Raw genomic sequence first — 22,545 nt, 5'->3', positions numbered from 1 at the left:
AATGGAACTCTCTTGAAAGGGTCCATAGTCAACTTATTGTCACAATGTTTTGGAGCGGAAAACAGAGACTAACAGAGAGGTCTTTAACGAATTTTGTAGTACCTTAGTTGAATTCATTTTTTGTGTCTTACTGTAGTGCACATTTCAGTACAGAATGCACTCGCTCCAATGAATCATGTGCTTCTTACACACCCGTTTCTGTTTGTTTGGAAAAGAGAAAGATCTGGGAGGTCACGAGTGTACAGCATCACTTTGATTCTTCCATAATCATGAAGTCCCTGAGGATCGCTAGATGAACAGAAAGCAGGTTTTTTTTGTGGTTGGGTTGAAATAATGTTTCTTTTGGTCGGTTACGCAAGGCAGTAGTCAGCAGATGAGTGTGTGTGGCGCATGAATATGGAGTACTCTAAAGTGCCCGGAGTTCACACACACACACACACACACACAGGGCCATATGCACACAGCTGACTCAGTCCCCCCCACCTCCTCCCTCGACCAGCGGGGTGAGGCTGAGGTGACCGCTACTCTTGCTCCTCTACCTAATTAAGATCCGCTGCAGCATCATGATCCAAAACGGCTGCGTTTACTTAGTAACCTTGTTATTTGTGGGGTTATTTATAGTTTAGATGTTTTTTTATTTTGTAGGTGGTGCTGGTGTTGATGGTAATCATGATTTGTACCATGTTTGCCATTATGCAAAGCTGTTCCACAATCTCTTGCCAGAATTACTTGAATTTCCTGGAGTTGTGACTGAAACAGGTGTGTTAAACCAATTTAGCACACAAACACAAGAATATGGTTCCGTGTACTACACAGTGTGTCTGTGTATTCCAGCAGGGTTCTGCTGCTGCAGCTCTCCTGGAGAGACACCCAGTAGGCAAAGCTGTGTGGCCAGGCGACAGTGTGCACACAGCAGCCCCACAGCTGGGGGAAGATTTGTATTGCGAGGCTACACTGAGCGTGTGCAAATCTCTGCACTAAATATTAGTGTCACAGAGCTCCACAACACCACAGAGTAAGGGGGAGGAGAATGTGACAGCAGCAGTAGCAGCAGCACAAATCCCACTTCTCCCACCAACACCCAAACCTCAAGCCCGCTCACTTTTGAAGGGGGAGGGTGAAGATGGGGGTTGCCATTACATGAAATGCTCTTTTTTCCTTCCTTTTCCTTTGCTTTTTTTTTTTAAGTATTTTTTTGGGCTTTTTGTGAGTAGGAGAGAGAGATGGGGTGGGCTCAGGAAATAAGCGCAGGTCGGATTCGAACCTGGGTCCCCGTGGGCACTTGGACCCGAACATGGTTATGGGTGCTGTAGCCTGTTGTACCACACCGCCCCCCCCTCCTTTTCTTCTTTTAATCTCTCTCTCACACTCTCCCCACTCTCCCCCTCTTTCATACCCAGCATGGGTTGGATCCTCCACAGATCTTAATAAGATTTATCTGCTGCACTCTGCAGAGATCCTAATTGGAATAGCCTACGTTATTATATTGTAACAATTACAATGCAAAGTGCAGGAGGGTATTTGACAAAACACTGCAGGATGCATTCATGTTTTATGAGAGGGGGGTCACCACACAGCCCATTACAGCACTGGTTGCCCCCCCCCCCCACGATGTCTCTTATGAGAGGCACGCAACATCTGCATTTTCCCATCAGCATGGTGTGAACAAACCAATGTTGTCATGATCTCTTGCTAATGCCATCATGAGATGCAACAGTCTTCTGTTTTCTCCTTTCAGCAGCTGTAGTTAACACAGCCATAGACTGTCCATGTATTGTATTAGTATGTGTCTGTGTCTCTGATTACCATTCAGATTACAATAGACTACTGGCATGACATTACATTTGCATTGTCAGTGAAGTCAAAGATACAGAGCCCAGGAGGTGTCATTGTAAGATTTTTTATATAAAGAGAGAGAACGTTTTAGGATGTGCGTTCATTTTACTAAAACATGTACTTGTTTTACTAACACGTATTCATTTTACTAAATCGTGTTCGTTTTCTTAAATCATGTGCTCATTTGAATAGCATTGTGTGCTCGTTTTTATTATTTCGTTCCTGTTGCATTCACAGAAACTAGGCCAGCACAACAGACCAACTTGGGCTACTATGTTCCACACATACAAAGTAGACCTTGATCATTAAGTCAGAAGTGAGTCATTGTGAAAACACAAATACTAAACCTCTCCAAATATAGAAGGCTACAACCTAATATTCAAAGAATCTAACCCTAAGAACTGGATAAATAGTTCAATGTTGTGCGCAGAAAAAGACCGGCTACTGCAGTCGAATGACAAAGTCACTCTGTGATTTAAGAATGTTGACTTCTGATTTGTTCATCAAGGGGAACGTTCAATGTGTGAATAGGCAAACTTTCCAGATTTACCAAATGATCTGTTGTGCTGCCTCTCCTAGTACCTGTGAATAAAAATGTGGGAACGAAATAATTAAAATGAGCAAAACAAAGATTTAAGTAAAACGTGCACACGATTCAGTAAAACAAGCACGCAATTTATTAAAACGAGTACAATGACACCACCTGGGCTTTGTACAGAGACAAGAAATACATATGTAACAAAACATTATGATGTTAATAAATTATGTTTTGTGGACGTAGTACGTTCATTAGTGTGGTGTCTATGTATGTACATGAATTAAGCCTGGTCCTGTTAAGCCAGGCCTGAATTAAGCCAGGTATTGCTGTTTTAGGTCTTGCTGTTCTCATAGTCGTAGTGCTACTGTCTTTGTGGAAAAATGCTAATTTCTCTCTCTCTCTCTCTCTCTCTGTCCGCCTTTCTCTCTGACCATGCAGCAGTACTTCACGCTGCTCATCATTACGGATGGAGTGATCAGTGACATGGACGACACACGCCACGCCGTTGTGCAGGCTGCCAAGCTGCCCATGTCCATCATCATCATTGGGGTGGGGAACGCCGACTTCGCTGCCATGGAGTTTCTGGACGGGGACAGCAGTGTCCTGCGCTCTTACACCGGCGAGGAGGCTGTGAGAGACATCGTGCAGTTCGTCCCCTTCAGAGACTTCCGTGATGTAAGTTTTGCTTTCTTTCCTCACCTCTTCTAGGCCTACTGTGTGTAAGTGCACCATTTGGAAATTTATTTATCCTTTGCTTGTTTGCAAGATTATTATTTTACATGTTAGAAATAATCAAAATATGAATCAAATAAGAATTTGGTATTTCAGTAATTCAGAGATACTGTTGTTGTTAACTTGTAATAATCTGAACTCACTCTGAAGACATTTTGCTCTTGATAATAATGCATTTGTGGGAAACTACAGCAATTAACACGTATTACAAGCCTGTCATGAACACATGATGCATTTAAATATACATTTTGATAGGAAACTATAAATCACTGGAATGTGGTGTAGATGCAGACCCATATGCTCCACACAACTCTCAGGCTCCAAAAGGGCTTTTCAGCTATGCTTCAGACAAATATTCTCCAATGCTTTTTTCACCTGTTCGGTGCCAGTACGAGTTTCACTCAGTCCCAAAGCATTCCTGGTGTGGACAGCCCAACACTGGTGTGCATGAATATGCATGGAAATGTGCTCCACAAACACCAAACTCCTGCAACACCAGTGTTAATTTGGTCAGGCGAGACGAGAGGAAATATGTTAGATCAACTACCTTTTTTTTTTTTTCATGACTAAGGCGAGGCGATGACGAGGCGGCAGTAATGTCCTGAAACAGACTAAGACTATCTTAAGATGCATTATTGTTGACGAAAAAGACGAGACTAAAATGTTTTGCATGAAATAAAAACTAAGATAAAATCTCCTTCATGTTAGGTCTACAAAATGAGAAGACAGAATATCTAGCTGTTATGTTTTTTAAAATATTCGAATGAGTTTATACGCAACAGCTTTCCTGGAGGCTAGTCGTGCTGCTGCTGCAACCCTGTGGCTGCAACACCTAAACTACATGGAACAAGAACACGAGATTTCTGCCAGTTAGCAAGCTAACTACCTAAGCTTTATGCCACAATGCTACATACCCAGAAGTTGAAGCTTCTCTCATACATTACATTACATTACATTACATTACATTTGGCTGACGCTTTTTTAACCAAAGCGACTAACAACATGGTAAACAGTAAGTTTTAGAACAATTCTCACAATTTTAGGACAGTTTCAAAAAAAAACATTAGAGTACAGTAAGAATAAGTGCGTCGGTGAGTGCTGTTTTTAGCAGTTACTTGTCAGTTTAAAACGGCTGGTGAGTGCTAGGATCAGTAAGACTTGTTGTAAGTGTTGCTATGAGAGTAGATGGGTCTTCAGGAGTTTTTTGAAAGTGGAAAAGGATGTCCCTGCCCTTGTAGGAACTGGCAGTGTGTTCCACCAACGAGGAACAACAGATGAGAAAAGTTTGGATTGGCTTGAGCGTACCCGGTGGTAGAGCTAGGCGTCGCTCGTCAGAGGGCGCAGCGGTCTGGAGGTAGTGTAAGTCTGTATGAGGGCATTCAAGTAGGTGGGAGCAGAACCGGAGATTAACATCCCCCAGAATGTCTATACGAAAATGTTCAGCATGTAATGTCAACTATTCATCTAGTTAGACTGATGATGCAAAGTTTGCTAGCAAGTAAGCTAATATGGAAAGTTAAGCTAGCAAGACAGCCGAGAGTCTGTTTGGGGAATGTGTTGTGTTTTAGCATATCGCCATCTAGCGAGGCGGAGTAAAACATTATTAGTTTGGCCTACAACAGTGTTTCTCAAACTCTTTCAGTTTCAGGACCACTTAAATAACCCTAGCTAAAAAAAACTATACTATACTTCAACAGTGGCCTATAATTAGTCTACACAATAGGCCTACTCACTGAACCACCTTGCTTATTGTCTTTTGCACTTTGCTTATTGTGTCAGAGGATTCATACTGTATGATTTAAATTGGCATATCTTACATAGACAGTGTTGCAGAACTGTTTGGATTTAGATACAAGTTATATTGCAAACAACTCATCTATATTATATTTTACCACGTCTGCTCGCGGACCACTTGGGATAGCTTGCAGACCACCAATGATCCCCGGACCACACTTTGAGAAACACTGGTCTACGAATATGACAGTGGTCCAGTCAAATCTTTTACTGTCTATGGTCAAATCCCAGCCGAGCTATAACTGTAGCTTCGACTTACCTGTGCATGTAAACATACTGACTGACAAAAATCAGAATGAGTAATTATAACAGACGAGTAGCCCTGTGGACACACAATGTTGTTAATCAGAAATAATTTGTTATAAAAACAGACTAAAATGTGTTGACTAAAACTGACTAAGACTAAGATACCTTTAGTTTTCTTTTGACTAAAACTAGACTAAAATGACGAGACTTTTAGTCGACTAAAACTTGACTAACAAAAATGATATTTGAATGACTAAATATGACAAAGACTAAAAAGGACATTTCGTCACAAGACTAAGACTAAATTAAAAATAGGTGATAAAATTAACACTATGCAACACACATACAGTATGACAGTGTTTCCAGCGTCTTAGCAATGAGTTTGGCCTAGTTTAGCTCTGTTCCCAATTAACTCCAGACACACTACATAGGCCTACTGTACCAAGGGGCTATTCCAAGTATGTGGTTTAGTGACAAACCTGGCCAAGTTAACTTAATAGTAAGTTTTAAACATCCTGATATAATGGTCCTATGGCTTAATTCCTCTTGCAAAAGAAAGCATTGGAGCTCTTCTTTTAGGAGGTTTACTACTTATTCTGAGTTAACCTACCCAAGCTTGTCCATCACTAAACTATGTATTGGGAATACCCCTCACTCACTGCCATGAAACTGCCACACTAACATCTAAAGCTGGTATTGTTTTCCAGCTGGGAAAGATTGGGCGGCAGTATTGATTTTTAAAACTGTGACCAAATAGAGCTTCAGTACTTTTATAAGGTCCACTGGATCTGGCGTAAACAGGATCTGCAGTAAACACCTCTAACCACAATATGTGGGACTGCTTCATAATGATGACACCCCCATCAGCCTATACACCTCTCCTCTGCTCTGTCAAAAATCTCATTGATAACATGTAGGAATTTCAGGCAGAAAAAGATTGCTGTTTAGCAGGAAAACTATAGGCTAAAGAAGACCATAGAGTATTGGTTACTACAACCATTGCCATTGAGTTTTTTAAAAGATTCTTTTGCAGATGTGATGTGCACTATTAAACGGCCAGTTTTTAAGTTTTCTCTCAAGCTATCATTCAGATTTTCTTGATGGAGGTTTTTAGAGGTAAAGTCTTTAAGGTCTGTCCTCATCTTTAAAATGCCTTATGCTACTTTGAGGCAGAATTCCTCCAATTGATTTGGTCTCAGGTCTGCCGACAAACGGCCACCTTCACATCTCTGCAGCGCAGTGATCAATACGCGTGGGGCTCCTAATCTATGGTCTGATCAGTGTTCTGATGAGATGGGCCAAATAGACTAAGTCGCACGTGTGTAAACAGCAGCCTTGGTGGGAGTGGGAGTGGGCGTTCTGCATGCCACGTGACTTCCCTTAGCAGCAGGAGGGAGCAGACAACAGACCTTGGCATCGACCAGCTGGCAGCAAATTAAAATTCATTTAGTGAAAAAGCACGGAGCGTCAGAGAGGCAAGCCAGCTTTTTCTCCACACTAGTAACAGATACTCTCATTAGTCTGTTTTAATGAAAGAATCTTTCAGAACTTTCAATGACGTCTTTTTTATGCTGTTTTTGTCCTGACCACTTCGTTTAGGTGTGTGTGTTTTTTTCTTCTGTCTTCAAAGGCTCCGAAGGAAACTTTGGCCAAGTCTGTGTTGGCAGAATTGCCGCAACAGGTCACACAGTATTTCAAACAGAGGAACCTGTCGCCTAGCAACACAGTGCCGGATGAGGCCTGAAGTTCAATGTGCATGTTGCCAAAATGTATTCACTGTTTACATATTATTATATAAAAAAACAAGACCAACTATGATGAAGCGCATGATTTTTTAAAAAGACAAGATAAATGTTTTTATTTAATAAATGTTTGTTGATAATACATGTTTATAAACCTTAAATTTAAATGAAAGCTGTTGTGTAAGTGTTAAGAAACACTAAATGCACCCTCTGAATTGTAAAGAAGATAGAGGATTTGAATGTACCTTTATACAGATGTTCTATGTTTAAAACAAACTATTTAACACAAATGTATGTACCGATCATGTAGTGCATATGTAATTTGTGAAAATTGTATGGTACCTTGGTCAAGGTGTATTGATTTTATACCGTCTTTTATGTTACCACTCAGGTCAATAAATTTTAATTGAAAAAGAAAACATATGTAACTGATCTATTCATCTAGGCTATTTAACATAACAATGGATGAATACAGTCAAGCACATATAAACACATTATATGTACATTTAATTCCGCTTTTTTCCCAATGATTTGATTTAGACACAAAACAAAAACATACGTACACCAAACATTTTTTTTTTTTTTTTCCCCTTCTGATATGCCCCTGCCATTCATAGCACAATAATAGATGTCCATTTCTTTCAGGTAAGAATTCATAAAAATTCCAGCTTTCTCGCAGTCATAGAATTTTTATTATTTAAAAAAATAAGAGGAATAAACAAACAAAAACAAAACAGACACTCTGTTTGCCTCACAGCTCACAGGGCCAGTATCTGCCATCTGTTTTAAATGTTATTGGGGTGAAGTTATGGTATTAGCGTGACCGTTAGCAGTCTTCTCCGCCATCCTGAGCTGTCAGTCAAAGTCCCCTTGGCCAATACCACTGCAGAAGCCTCAGGGGGGGTGGGATCGTCATCAGGTTAGGGTGCCGGGGGGTTTAAACTGTGTAAAATGTAATATGGGAGGATGGGGAGGGGGTCACGTTTTTGAGATGCAAAACACCATAGCAACAACCGCCGACAATCACAGAATAATCATCCCCACTGAGGGCTTTTAATAATTGTTATCATAAGGCAATCAGGGAACGAGGAATACAGTGAGGTTATCCGTGCAAGAACACACACATGCGTAACCGTGAAACTGGAAATGAACATACACACTCTCACAACTAAAATGTGGAACTCTGTTGCTTCTGAGATTTACGTTTAGAACTACACAGCTTATTGGTTAATTATAGAGCATTAGGCCACTGGTATCACAGCTGATGTGTGTGGTAACTTAGAGGTGCAGATTCTGTGTCATATGGAGCTTTGATTGATTGGTTGACTTTATGGAGTTATTGATTAGCTGATTGCCTGTGAGTGACTGACTGTGTGGCGCGTCTATCTGAAGAGTCTGTGGCGCTTTATCGGAAAGGTCATTCCGTCCACGCTACCTTCGCTGTCGCTGCTCGACTCGGAGTCGCTGCTGCCCGAGTAGGCGCCCAGGCCTGGCAGGATGCCCACGCACACCGCCGCTGAGGGCAGGTGCAGGACGCCGGGCTGGGTCACTGCCACACCGACCCCCGGTGCTGCTGCTCGAACAGACATCACGGGTCCCACACCACGCTTAGCCGTTCCACTTCCTCCTCCTCCAGCCGCCTGCTCTGAGGATAAAACACACACATACAAACAAACACACACACACACAAACAAACACACACACACACACACACACACACAGAGAGAAGCACACAGAAACTCTCACTCACTTGCTCTTGATTGATCCCAACTTTTACCAACTAGAATTCCAAAGAGCTCTTCATCGCTACACAAAGTAAAAGAGTGATTTTTTTTCTATTAGTTGTATAATACCTTGGGTCAACTATCATGTCTATGCGTTATCTATTTGCAGAAACAGAATTATGTCCTCTTACAGCACTGATAGAGACTGGATATAGAGTGCTATAGCAACAAATCACAACTAAATGATGATGAAATATACCCAGTTTAGTGCTTTTCTCTGCACGGTTTATATTTACATTTCTCTGCTTTGTCTGACAGCCACACTCCTGGTTATCATGCTGGCATGGCGTTGTGCGGGCTCCATAGTTGTTGACACAGGCCCCTGTGCCCAGCTTCAGCTTAAGCCGCTCTGAGCATGCTCAGATCCCAACCCACCTGTCTGGCTGCCGTTGCCCACCGCCGACTCCTCCCCCTTTGGCTTCTTGGTTCCCTCTGACGACGACTGTGACGAACTATATGGGAGATTTAGGAGACAGTCAGAGATGGAACAGAAAACAGCCCCCCCCCCCCACACACACACACACACAATTAACTAGAATGGCTGAGGGTGAGGGTACAATGTTGTATTTTGCAAAATTACTGAAAATGTATCTAAATGAGGCAGAGCCGTTCCAAAAATAAACAGATTCTCCACTGGCCCATGCTACACCAAGTTTAGTGAAAATAAACCTGGTACATTTTGAATAATCCTGAACAGGTACATTAGGCAGACCAACAAACAAGAAAACACAGAAAATGTGTCTGCTTCCAGCCTTCCAAATGTGTTGTCACAAAGTGACTTACCGGTAGTATGTTCCTCTCTGAGAACCACAGCTTAAGAACTCAAACCAACCAAAACCACACAGGAATTTACTGTGGCACAAACGCAAAGAACCAAACCCCAAAACACTACTCAGGATAGTGGCATGATGCGGGGGTTTGCGGCACTTACGCCACCATGTTGACTGTATGCATGAACGGTTAGATCATCAGGAAAGTTCTGTTCGAATAGCAAAGAACAACCAATCACTGCATGCCTGTACAGTTCTAGTAGACATGCTTAAGGTGAGGCAGATGTGATATGAGGTTGTAAAGTGCATTACACTAATACTTTATAGGTCCAATGTAATGCTACTTCATCTGGTCCTGTGCTTTCAGGGCATTTAAAGGGAACACCAGGCAACGTTTTCGTGTTAATTAATCATCTTCGTAAGTCGGTATATGGTTAAATGACTCATTACGGGGCGAATGAAAGCTCTCTCGCCCGCCCCTACTGCCTATATGAAGAATATCCCACTTGCAAGTTCGGTGTATCCTACCTGCCGACTGAAGCAGGATCAGTTTACAGCACAGAGGCAGGCTAACGAAATGCTAGAGATTGTTGCAAACGTGTGTATAATGGCAGAGCCGGCGAAGAAGCAGCGAAAACCCTTGACGGAAGACGCAAAGAAAAGGAAAAGAGCTTCAGACCGAGCGAGGGGGAGTTTCGTAGAGAAAAAGCATCAGGCTTGCCTGGTGTCCCTTTAATGAAAGACCTAAAGTCACATAAGGGTTTCCTCACTCTTCCCTGCTCATCTGCTCTGCATCTATCCCTGCTCCATGCACACTACACACCTATTTAAAGTCATATGCAATTGCCATGTTCACTCTCAGCTAAATCAGGTATATTCAGTTAAGCCAGAGAGCTGTTGAGAAGATGGTTTAGTAAGACAGGTGGCCCATGAACAGAACTGAGAACCACTGAATCAGTGGCTAAGAAGGATACTCTGACTTGCATATCTAGGCCCAGTCACACAAGCTGGTTAATGTATAAATGTCTTCATTTCTGAAAACATTCATATTCCTCATTGCTGATTTACAAACTTTATCGTCTCGACATGAAGTCTGTCCTGTGTGACACCAGCAGGCAGAGATGGGAATATAATAATAGGTGTATATGTGTGTGTGCCTATGCTAGCAAGCCAGTTTAGCCCTGCCTGGTAACATACTGTGCTAGTGCAGCCCCAGGTGAGCTCAGGTGTGCTGCTCACCTGCGCCTCTTGACGGCCCCGGCCAGCAGGTGTGCCTGGGACAGGTGACTGCGATGCTCCGGAGGTTTGGAACCTGCCTTCTTCTCCGGCTCCTTGCGGCTTTGGCTCTCGCTGCTGGAGGACGCCAGCTTCTTTATGGCACTGTGACCAGCCCACAGTCAAGGGAAGCACTGACGAGCCACGTCCACACACACACACGCGCGCAGATACACACACGCAGATACTCACACACGCACACACTAACACAGATAAAACAGACCTATACACACAGACCACACACAGATACTACATAACACAGATAAACAGACCTATACACAGACCCACACACATATACATATACACAGACCCACACACATACAGACACACACACACGCAGATACTCACACACGCACACACTAACACAGATAAACAGACCTATACACAGACCCACACACATATACATATACACAGACCCACACACATACAGACACACACATACACACAGATAAACAGACCTATTCACAGATACACAGACAAAGACACACACACAGAGATACACAGACACACACATATATACACAGACCAACAAAGATACACAGATAGCCGCACCCACCCACACACCGCATGCAGATGGAAAAACTCATGATGGACAGATGCGCCTGTTAAAGGGTTTCTTTTGAATTTTAATGAATGCCATGTTTACTTATTAACCAGCTAATTTGCTGACTTATTTATCGACATGTGAATTAACATTTGTGTGGCCATGGAGTGAATATGTTTCCAGCTGTATCTCTTTGTCCTTTCTCCTCATAATATATTGTGCACTGTCATATGCAAAACAACAGATGCTTTAAGCCAACAGTGTGCACTGTCAAACACCCAAAAACACAATAAAGGTTCCTATGAGTAGGCAAAAGTGTTGATTGTGGGTAGTTTTGAAAGTTCCTCTGTCTAAACACAGACTCTGGGTCTGTGGTCTTCAACCACTGACCTAAAAAACTGACACACTTAAAGCCCAGAAAAAAAAAAACCCAATGCCCAACAGAGTCTGCTGAACTAGGGCAAATCTGCCAGAAGAGGTGTGTGTGTTGAGCTCAGCTGTGTGATCCTCCAACCTGGCTTCAGAACGTTGCAGTTGCCACGACAACACATGTTGTCTTGTATGCAGACATACCTGATTGGCAGGGGTGAGTGTGAGAAAGAAACACAGAAAGAGAAAGATGGAGAGAGCTGAGGAGACTGTGTGTGTGTGTGTGTGTGTGTGAGAGAGAGATACGAGTACAAAGGGAAAAGACCTGTGGCAGTGGCATGGCAACGGGATCCAATGGATTGTGTGATACAGACAGACGCAACCCTTTGCCAAGCTTATATCGAATGTGGGAATCATCTGTGCAGTGCAGTGCCACGCAGTAGTCGCACGCTTCTGAGTCAAAGCAGCTTTGAATACATTTCCATGTGTGAATCTGTGCACATCAAATGGGCATTACATCACTGGTTTTCCTCTCTCGACTTCAAGTGGAGGAAACTTACTCCTCAGTGAAAAGGTGTGAGGTATTTTTAGGCTAATCTTTGCTTAAAGAACAGCAAAGGGATATGACAAAAGGGAATATGGCAATCAAATGAAAACTAGCCCATTTTTAGACGCATAGAGAACTTGAACATGGCATCCATGCCATAACCAAATGAGCCTTTTCAAAGGGATCATTCGCTAACACGATCTTCATAATTACCACTCTTGTAATTGCTACTCTCAAATTTGTCGAAGCAAAAACCTTGAGGCAGCTTGTGAGCGACAGGATGACCGGCATGGAGAAGAGCATGTTAAAGGCAGCAGCGTTAATCACCTGTCTGCGCTCAACTGCCGCACAGGTCGCTCCAGAAACGGAGCTGGGTCTCGGGGGAGCCAGCCTCGGCTTCCTTGAAAGCCAGCGCGCTAACAAGGTGGAGGAGTCGGAGGATTTGACCTGACGCTGAAGGTGTCTGACAAGCTCTGGTTTTAACGAAGCAAAGAGTGGGAGTACCGCCAAAGCAGAGAGAGAAAAGTTCACAAAAAAAAAAAAACGATTCAAACTACAGATTCCACTACACAGAAATGTGTATCTGTCAGAGATGGAGAGAAAGAAGTCAGATGGAGAAAGCGTGAAAGAGTGTGTGAGTAACTGTGTGTGTGTGTGTGTGTGTGTGTGTGTGTGTAAGACAAAGCAAGTGAAAGAGACAGAGAAAGATGGAAAGAGAAGAGAGAGAGAGAGAGAGAGAGAGAGAGAGAGAACGCGAGTGAGGAAGAACAAGAGAAGAGAGAGAACACCATGAGAAGACTGAAAGGATATCCTGTACTCCTGCAGTTCATGTCGTTCCTCATCTCTCCTCTGTTTCTCCACCAGTGACTGCTGCCTTGACACCTCATCCAGGAAGTGGGACTCGTCTTCATCCAGGCCTTTTACCATGTTCTCTGCAGGAGGAAACATGTCAAAGCAAATCATTCATTTACCTCTGCTACTTTTATTCACACCACAACCTTCAATTAAACAGATAACTTATATTACACCATTTAAAATGTTACCATTTCTACATTTCAGAGCCTCTGGTCTAGCTTCATAACAATCAATGCAATCACTGCCAACTGGCCGCAGGGTAACTCAGAAACGCTAAGGCAGAGAAGTAACGATGGCCACCAGGGAGACAAAGAGTAGGTCTGTTACATTGAGGGATAAGTTATGGTGCCAAAAGTCTTTTCATCATTGGCGCAAACAATAACAGACCTGCTCCTGCTCAGACGGGCAAACACAAACACACACACACACACACACAAACAACATTACACTCTTCCCATCTGCGCACACGTAATCACCCACTAATGTTGGTGTGCAGTGCACAAAGTACATACACTGATAACTGGGTCAGATCTGAGAAGATGGGGCCAATACTGCTGGTGTATTTGATCCGAGTGTCAATATCCCACAGAGAAGGAGAGAGGGCATGGGGTTGGGGGGTAGGAGAGAGGGCATGGGGTTGTTAGAAGAGGGAGATGGGGCAGGGAGGGGGGCGGACTACTCACTGAATTTGAACTGCTCCTCATACTCCTCTTGCTTCTTGTCCTTCTGCTCCTGAAGTCGTTCAAATAATGATCGAGAGTCATACTCCTCCTCGGGGGCCTCTGCATCACGCATCACACACACACACACACACACACACACACAGCCATGATCAAACCAGTGAATGCACCGTCTGAGTAGGTGGACATATGAACTACAAGTGAACGGTCATACCCTCGGGGTCCTCTGGCTTCCGGACCTTATCCCACTCCTCCTGACGTTTTTTCCGCTTCTCATCAAGCTCAGACTCCGACACAAATTTCCTGCTAAGGTCCACCCCGCCTGTGTTTGCCATCTCAGCACCTGAGGCGAGTAGATGGACCAGCTCAATGTAGCATGTGCATAATTTTAAACTGTACGCAGGCATCCTTTTAAACTGTACGCAGGTGCCCTGGGTAGCATAAAAATCATGGTTCGGTGTGTACCTCGGTTTTGAAGTCACGGTTCGGTTAATTTTCGGTACAATAAACCTGTGGGTACTGCCAACCTAAAATTCACTTTTGTTTTGACGTTTATGACGTTAATTGACATATGGTCCGTCCCATAATATATGTTTGTACTGCTTGCTACAGTAAGCCTTCTCTACATACTTGCTGCACACTGCCTGCCCCCCCCCCTACATACACAGCACATTGTCTTCAGGATTTTCTCCAACACACATCCTCTACATACTTACAGCACACTGCCCCCACCTACCCCACACACACACACAGTCACTGGTCCACTCCCCTCCCACCCACACACACACACATCTTCACTGTCACCACTCACATACATCATACATACAGTACTCTGCTTGCAATAGTAAGTCCCTTCACCATACTTGCAGTACACTGCCCCCCCCCCCTCTCCCCTACATACACAGCACATTATTTCATCAGGAAGCTTCTCCAACACACATCCAACACACATCCCCAACATACATTATTTCATCAGGCTTCTTACAGCGACACTGCCCCAATACACAGCACATTGTCTCATGACATATTGCACACTGCCCTCTCCCCACATACACAGCACACCATCCCATCTCTCTTGTCATCCCCCCAACACACACACCAAGACCCCTGGCAGTTGGGTTAGCCCCTTAAGCCGTGGATCTGCCCAAAGTTTCTTCCTTGCCCCTGTTGCTCTTGGGTGCTCCTTGTTGGTGCCCCCCAATCCCAATCCTCCCCGCCTTTTTTTTATGCAGCCCTTGCCACTTAATCTACTAAACCCCTCTTCTACTGCACTTTTTACCCCCCCCATAAATGCACAAATAGGCTGACACCAGACATAATTTCACTGCATTTCTTACATCCAGTAACTATATGCATGTGGCATGTGACAATAAACTTCCTTGTATCTTTGTGTGGGAACTCGTATTTGAAACATGGTCCACACGCAAAAAAGCCTACTTCTATTACAGATAAAGACTGTATTTGGTACATTCGGTACAAATCTGTATTGAACCTAACATCCTGTACCTAAATGGTTAGGTATGAATAAATGTACCTTTCCACTCCAACTGAGTAGATAGCTGCATTTTCTACATCGTACAATTTTAAGCTTTTTCAAGCGTGGTTATGTTTATCATTTGTACATGGCTTAGAACTTCATTTTACCAGTACCAATCCCTCACTTTGTAGAGGTAAATACAGAAGAATCTTACCTCACTGGTGTCAAGCTGATTAAATAGATAACGAACTCCTTTTCATGAGGTCATCTGGATAATGGTAAATCTGGATAAAAGAATGTGTCATCATTAAGATTGACGGTATATTTAAAGTTATGTTGTTCCAATGCATAGTGAATGTACAAATCGATTTTGCTCATCACTTTACAGTTGTACACATGAATTTGAGGAACCCGTCTACAGTTAGGCAATGCTTCCCTCTGCTGGATGACTGGGAAGCTACCTCCAGTGAACAAGCACGGTTAGCAACACTAGCCTCTCTCAAACGTGCATTACACATGCATCTTAATTCCATTGAGTAGGCCAACCATCGAATAAAAAGTAAACTTGCTAAAAGCATGGGAGAGCAGTAGAAGCAGATGGGGTTGAAGCTTTTAGTAATCAAGGATCCTTGGTAGACATCTGACAACCCAACACAGCTAACAAGCATTTACCATTCACTTCCTTTTCTTCGCTCCATCTACCTACTCTCTCTTTGAACTATACTTTGAGTAGCGTCTGCTAAATGCATAAATGGAGAGGAATGAGTGGACAATTATAATCAGATTACACGGGGCAGTCCTGTGCATCTACGGTAAAGAGATATACGTTTTAAGTGTTTACGCTGCTGCAGTAATGTTAACGTTACCTACGTAAACCACTAATCCTTTCACTTAACATTAATAAATTGCTGGATATTCTGTATCAGTTAACGTTACCTACGTAAACCACTAATCCTTTCACTTAACATTAATAAATTGCTGGATATTCTGTATCAGTATTCGGCTGCAACACAGGAGTTGCATTAGATTGTCGTCTCATTACTAATTATTAACGTTACTTGTGATTTAATCCATTAAACAATTTAAACATAATACAAAACATCCACATATCAAGAGAGCTTCAGTTAGATAAAGACGTCTGGCTATGGATGATAGCAAGACGCTATCCAATATTAGCTCGCTAGCTAGCACGATACCATTACAGTCCATTATGCATATGGCATTTTCGAACGATTAGCTCTAGTAAGCCAAGCTGTCATGGTATGTAGAATTAGCACATACATGTTACTTACACCAGAAACACTGAGGAACATAAGGGACAGGCTAAAATGTGTCACGTAAACCAATTAGTTGACGTGCTGCTACTGGAACTCTGGGCTACTGGTAGACGGCTAGAATAGCAGGCACAACACATCAAAAATCAACCAGCCAACGCTAACGATGCAAAGCTAGCCACTGCCAGAGCTTACGATCCACGCAGCAGCAGTCGCACAATTTTGATTGATGCACATTTACAGGCATGATTCGGATTAGTCAATACTACAAACACACGCTAACAATTGTATCCGAATGAAACGATCGAGTGTGTAAATACTGGGGAATATACATGCCTCACCAGTCAAATGCCCCTCATATTTACCTCATCCAAAGTGTCTTGTGTAACTGTTTAAATGTTCCGACTGTAGTTATGCACCTATGTAAACTGTTCCCGTAAATTAATTGAGATGTCTTCACGAAGTAAATGGCCATAATCTGTTCATATATTTCCCATTTCTGTCTTTCTAGTATGCAAAAAATGTAGAAGACCTTGTAAAAATAACATAATTTATGAATAACTCACTTGTAATAAATCAATGGACCTTGTTCTGTGAGCATTGTATAAATAAGCCAGACGGGGAATAACAATTATAATATAAATACAGATGATAATATTTAGTAGCAACAGCAATGTTAATAAAGCTATTTTTTCCAAGAATTAAGCAGGACCGTATCAGTAAAATAAATATAGTAATACGCATTCTCAGCTCTAACTTTAAAGGTAAATTGACTCACCAGGGTTTTTTGTGTGCGTGTGAGGAGAGCATGATTTTGCTGTCTGTAAGTTAGCAGTGGTTGCCAGGATTAGTCAGGTACAATGTCGGCTATGTCATGTGTTGACAAAAGTATCACTGACATCATAGCTACGGTTTGGTTTTGCTCAGGCTTCAGGTTAACGTTAAATGTGTAGATAACAGAGCATTAGCTTCCTTTTGTAGACGTATCATATCGGAATTACAAACGTTTGTGGATTTCTTTGAATGAGCAAGTGGCAGCTATGGCTACCAAGACTAATCGCTAATTCGTTCTCTCATCTATATATTTTTTACTGCCAATAATTTTTGTGGCAACCGGGAAGATAAGTAACATTCACATTTGTTAATGTCAGCGTTAGCTACTTCCCTGACAATTGCCTGGAGTCGGAAAGGCCTATTTAGCTTGCTCATCCCCGCCTTTCTCGTATAGTGCAACACCGGAAATCTCTCCTTGTTTACGGGGTAAGGATCGAGTGTTGACTCCAGATAACTCCGATTCAACGACCTAGTGGTATTTTCAGGACTGACAAAAGGAGAAGGGGGCTTTGGTGGCCATTCCTAGAGCACTGTGTACAATTGGTCCCTCTGCTATAAAGGTAATGTTTATTGTTATTTACTTACCTTGTCAGAAAAAAACAACTACTTTTGCTCTTACGCTAGGCTAATGTTCGTTCCACAGGAACTGGCTTCTCATATCGTTGACGTTAGCGCTTTAGCATGACTCTGGTGTTGAACTATTAGCTAATCCTAAATTGAACAACTCTGCTTTTCTTTTAATAATTGGTAAGTTAAAATGTTCACTAGTTGGTATGATGCCTTACAGCTGGTTCGTTTAGCTCAAAAGCCAGCCGGTGCGGACTGGCTTAGAAGATGCCTAGCGGTAACCTAAAAGAGCTACCTTTTATCGAGATAGGCAAACAAGCAACAGATATTTAACTACAGAGGAAATATAGGTTTATACATTTGCTAACCAAGCAAGTGATCTAACAGTACCTAGCTAACGAGTGATGGTTATGTAAGCTAATGTCACTGATAGATAACGTTATTGCCTGCTAATTTAAATGCAACCTGTGACAAAAGCTGAGCTAGCCTTAATCTTTTGTGGTTTCTAATTAATTAACATGTCGCTCTTTAAAGACTAACGTTACAGAGATGGTTAGCTGGTTATTTTTCCGAAATTAACCATATGTGTTTTAAATGTTCATTATATATTTTTAACAAAATGTGTCATCCTCCTGTGACATTTGTGTCATGCAACTCCAAGAAATCTGATCAAATATGATGTGGCCTTTGTTTTCCTGTTGTCTCGCCTCTTCTCAGTGTATCCTCTATCTGTCTGACTTTTTTGTATGTATACGGTGTTTGTGACTACCCGGTACGTGAATTGCCTTCATTTGCCTTTATCCTGCGGTGTTAAATGTGACATTGTAAAGAGCGTGTCTCGTTTTTTTTAGGTCTACTGGGTGTAAACCCGCAACAGAAGTGTGTCCTGCCCAGCTGGGACTCATTGGAGGATGCTTGTTAACTTTACTGGTACTGTGCCTCTCTGCTCGGCCGATCACCGCCTCCAGTAGCACCATGACTGGTTGCCCGGGCAGGATCGACCGCAGACGCCTCCACAAATCCTCCAAATGATATGATAGTAGCCACCTGGATTGCATTCTGTGCCAGCAGAAGCCTTGCGCGGGTTCTGCGACTCACCGTAGAACAGCTGCACACGCTACAGTTTTGGCAGACCCTCGGGGCCACCGGAACCATGGGGAACAGCTGTGTATGCAGAGAGGACAGTGACGTGGAGGATGGATCAGCTCCGGGGCCGAGGCAGCTGAGGCGCGGCGACCACACCACCGTAGAGGCGCCGGAGGCCCGGGGCAGCCGCCCACGGGACCCGGTTAGGCCGCCCAGACGCGGTCGAGGACCGCATGAACCTCGGCGAAAAAAGCCAAACGTTGACGGCTTAGTACTTGATACATTAGCCGTTATTAGGACTCTTGTTGACAAGTAAGTTGGAGTTTTACAATTCCTGTAGATGCCTGTGAGGTTGGGCTTTGCTTGCACACTGTTGAATAATTTGTGTCAAACATTAACCTGTGTCAAGAGGCCATGTCCTAGAGCTAATGCACTGTGGTGTGCTTAAAGCAACACCAAAAGTTTTTTTGTACCTTAAAATAATGTTTCCAAAATCGTTTCAGTGGTTCATCAACTTGTAACAGGGTGAACGGCACTTCTGCATTCGCTTCACAGCTCTCTATCGGCTATAACCGCACTATGTAAGTTTTCCAGATCGGGTAGCGGACCTGTAGTTCGATGGAATGAGACATAAGAAACTACAAATTTGACTTGAATCTGATGTCGCGAATACATCAGACATCGTGCAACATATTCTACCTTGTCTATGGACATCGTTATTTGCAAAGCCGGTGCTGGATAAACAAATAGCGTGGTGCTCCAGAGGGAAAGTTCTTTGGTGTTGCTTTAAGAAAGTGAACAGAGGAACCCTTCATTTTTTTTTTGGCGATTTTGTAAGCCTTAGTGAAGCAGTACTGCACTACAGGGGTGTGTGTGTGAGAGAGAGAGGGAGAGATATTTGCGTTTCTCCTGCACTTAGTGCTCTGCACGTGGAGACTCCACTGCACCAGAGCCACACCCACTGAGAGCTATGCTGCCTGTGTCTAGCAGAGAGTGGGGTGTTGAGAGCAAAATCAGGAGATGAAGATCGTTAGCCTTCCCTCACATGTTTAAAGAAGGGGAAATTATTCATTCATTCATGTACACTCTCTCTCTCTCTCTCTCAAACATACATCACGGAAGCTCCTCAAAATGAATTGCCCAAACAGCACAGCTTTGTCAACTGACCAGCTCCTTAAAGCGTATGCATTGCATTCAAGCGCTCTTGGCCTGTGTTTTTTGTTTCTTCCTGTTACACATTCTCCCATCACCCTCCCACACTGACACCTGCAAAAGAAGCAGCCTGATATCCACTGGCCAAGAGCTGGAGATCTGTCACATCTGTGTGCTCCACTGTCAGATGTGTGCATCCCACGCTTGATTTGCAGTAGCTTTTTTCTGACATTTGCATCATGCCTGCGCAAACATGGCGCTAATCATGCCAGATATTTATTCAATTTCAGTTTTTTCTCAGATAGATTTTTTTTTATTACTTAATCTTCCTGTCACACACACAGTCACACTAACACAGTGGGGCATATATATATATATATAGATATATAGATATAGATATGAGTTGTGTATATGCCACCTTTGTTGGTTAAATTAACCAGCAAAGGTCATTACGTTTAATTCAATGCCTTACGGGATAAATCAAATGTTTTGTAAAGTATTGCTCACCCAACTGTTATCACACCTAGCCCAACCCAGAATCAGTGCATGAGAGAGTAAGAGAGAGAGGACTTAAACCCAGAGAGAGAACAGTAGAAAGTGTGTGTGTGTGTGTGAGAGAGAGAGAGAGAGAGAAATAGTGTGTGTTTGTGTGAGACAGACAGTGTGAGACAGACAGTGTACGCCGCGGCCTTAATTGCCCCTGCGGTGTGTGTGCGCCTCTGGCAGGGTCTCCCCTGGGTGGCTCTGGAGCTGCTGTTAGTGAACAGATTTACTGCCCAGGTTCCAGACCTCAGTCTGGGAGACGGATAGCCAGGCCAAGCCCTGGAGAGAGATTGGCACTGACAGCAGCAGTGGATCTCTCTTTTTTTTTTCTCTTTCTCTCTGATCTCATCAGGTTTTCATCAAGCTTGGTGGACTACCCCTTTACACCACATGCAAAATGTACAGGCAGATGTATGTAGATAAAGTACAGACTACATTGTGCAGAAAGACCATAACAAAGGCCATAATAAGATCATAATAATTCCTCTTGTCCTTACGGCCTCTACACACAGCTGCGTGCGTTGCAGTGCTGGAGACGCATCCCATTCACTTTACATGGGCTTATGTCATCCGTTGCCGAACTGAATTGTGGGTCCGTTGCGTCACGTTTCTGCCGTCGCTCGCATTGAGAAGTTCAGCTGTTGCTGCACCAACAGACGGCACCAGCCAATCTAGCCAATCGATGGATGGCACCAACCAATCAAATTACGGTTATACTTCAAGTCATTTGCATAGCTACCGTCGGGAACACCCACTGGCATGTGTTGACGGAACGCAACTGTGTTTAGAAGCCGTAACTCTCTCCCCAACACGGGGACTTGCATGTGACACATCTTGCAAAAATTGAGAATGTGGTGTATTGAATGGTTTGTGTTTTACTGCACACAAGAAAACACCCGCTCCATTCAGAATGAGGTCTCCTACACAGTTTAGAATGAGCAACAGAGGCTTAGTGGTCTGAACACCATTCCATTCAGAAACATTTGTGTGATTCTGTTTAGATTTTTTTTGTAGATAGCCGTGGCCTACTGGTTAGCGCTTCGGACTTGTGACCGGAGGGTTGCCGGTTCGAACCCCGACCAGTAGAAAGCAGCTGAAGTGCCCTTGAGCAAGGCACCTAACCCCTCACTGCTCCCTGAGCGCCGCTGTTGTTGAAGGCAGCTCACTGCGCCATGGATTAGTGTGTGCTTCACCTCACTGTGTGTTCACTGTGTACTGAGTGTGTCTCACTAATTCACGGATTGGGATAAATGCAGAGACCAAATTTCCCTCAAGGGATCAAAAGAGTGTATATATACTTAATACTTAATATACTTAATACTTAGATGCTGCTTGTCTTAACATGATCTTCTCTTGAGTGATTCATAACGAGCGTTTATCTCTTTGATCTGTCCTCCAGTGACCAGGAGCCGCCGTACTCCATGATCACACTACACGAGATGGCAGAGACAGGTGAGTGCAGAGACAAAACCTCTGTAATACTCCTTAAGCCCTAGTCACATACGCATAAAAGAAACTATTATAACTTTGTCACGCCACATTTCGCATAGCCAGTGGTTATTTCACCTGTAATCGCTGGATTACATCGACATTACATGGTCCCTTGTTGCTAGTCGTTGCAGTCTGAATGAGGCTTTGTCCTCATTGTTCAGTCATGTTTGTCTTGTATCTTTCCCGATGAGTATTCTAAGAACTTGGATTTGTGACAAGCCTGGGTAGGTTGGCAAACCTTCTAATGGCTCTGTTGTCCCTGCTAAACAAAGCCATAGGGTTCTTCTATTAGGCAGTTGACAACTGAGGTTCTTGGAATACCCCTCTGGTCTAGCTGTGTTTTCCAGTTGTTTTTTATTTGTTTGGTTATTTTTGATAAGCTTCAACCCTGCATGTGTTTACATTGCCT

General features: G+C 43.2%; 3 protein-coding genes across 9 annotated transcripts in view; 2 read left to right on the top strand and 1 right to left on the bottom strand.

Moving 5' to 3' along the window:
* Positions 1-7,307, top strand: part of cpne2 (copine II) — a 41,884-nt gene extending 34,577 nt beyond the window's left edge. The window contains exons 15-16 of the mRNA XM_048257527.1: positions 2,813-3,049; positions 6,777-7,307. Coding sequence (XP_048113484.1) covers positions 2,813-3,049; positions 6,777-6,890 — 351 coding nt within the window. The 3' untranslated portion in view covers positions 6,891-7,307. The remainder of the gene's footprint in view (positions 1-2,812; positions 3,050-6,776) is intronic.
* A 67-nt stretch (positions 7,308-7,374) lies between these two features.
* psme3ip1 (proteasome activator subunit 3 interacting protein 1) lies at positions 7,375-18,145 on the bottom strand. Of its 7 annotated transcripts, XM_048257535.1 has the most exons (9): positions 16,829-16,860; positions 15,404-15,473; positions 13,927-14,055; positions 13,716-13,814; positions 12,988-13,109; positions 10,682-10,824; positions 9,048-9,124; positions 8,324-8,533; positions 7,375-7,830 (listed from the first exon to the last, which is right to left on the bottom strand). In XM_048257535.1, exons 3-9 carry the CDS (start codon positions 14,045-14,047, stop codon positions 7,826-7,828), a joined length of 777 nt encoding a protein of 258 aa, XP_048113492.1. In that variant the 5' UTR covers positions 14,048-14,055; positions 15,404-15,473; positions 16,829-16,860; the 3' UTR covers positions 7,375-7,825. The 7 variants fall into 7 exon arrangements, with proteins under 7 accessions (XP_048113492.1, XP_048113486.1, XP_048113488.1 ...); XM_048257529.1 differs by lacking the exons at positions 7,375-7,830; positions 16,829-16,860 and adding an exon at positions 17,883-18,145 and having other exon boundaries at positions 7,920-8,533; XM_048257531.1 differs by lacking the exons at positions 7,375-7,830; positions 16,829-16,860 and adding an exon at positions 17,242-17,330 and having other exon boundaries at positions 7,920-8,533.
* Positions 17,614-22,545, top strand: part of rspry1 (ring finger and SPRY domain containing 1) — an 18,389-nt gene continuing 13,457 nt past the window's right edge. Inside the window, exons 1-3 of the mRNA XM_048257526.1 lie at positions 17,614-17,857; positions 18,716-19,262; positions 22,045-22,097. Of these exons, the coding sequence (XP_048113483.1) occupies positions 18,898-19,262; positions 22,045-22,097 (418 nt within the window). The 5' untranslated portion in view covers positions 17,614-17,857; positions 18,716-18,897. The remainder of the gene's footprint in view (positions 17,858-18,715; positions 19,263-22,044; positions 22,098-22,545) is intronic.

Source organism: Alosa alosa, chromosome 11, assembly GCF_017589495.1.
Source record: "Alosa alosa isolate M-15738 ecotype Scorff River chromosome 11, AALO_Geno_1.1, whole genome shotgun sequence".
Classification (NCBI taxonomy): domain Eukaryota; kingdom Metazoa; phylum Chordata; class Actinopteri; order Clupeiformes; family Clupeidae; genus Alosa; species Alosa alosa.
This window is presented reverse-complemented; position numbering and strand designations above follow the sequence as displayed.

What these genes read in the sequence shown, in the direction of transcription:
- psme3ip1 (XM_048257529.1), bottom strand. Translation starts at nt 14,047, where the DNA reads ATGGCAAACACAGGCGGGGTGGACCTTAGCAGGAAATTTGTGTCGGAG. An exon ending in GAAGCCAGAGGACCCCGAGG is followed by an intron (nt 13,815 to 13,926) that starts GTATGACCGTTC and finishes TGCGTGATGCAG; the next exon opens with AGGCCCCCGAGGAGGAGTAT. An exon ending in TGAGGAGCAGTTCAAATTCA is followed by an intron (nt 13,110 to 13,715) that starts GTGAGTAGTCCG and finishes TTCCTCCTGCAG; the next exon opens with AGAACATGGTAAAAGGCCTG.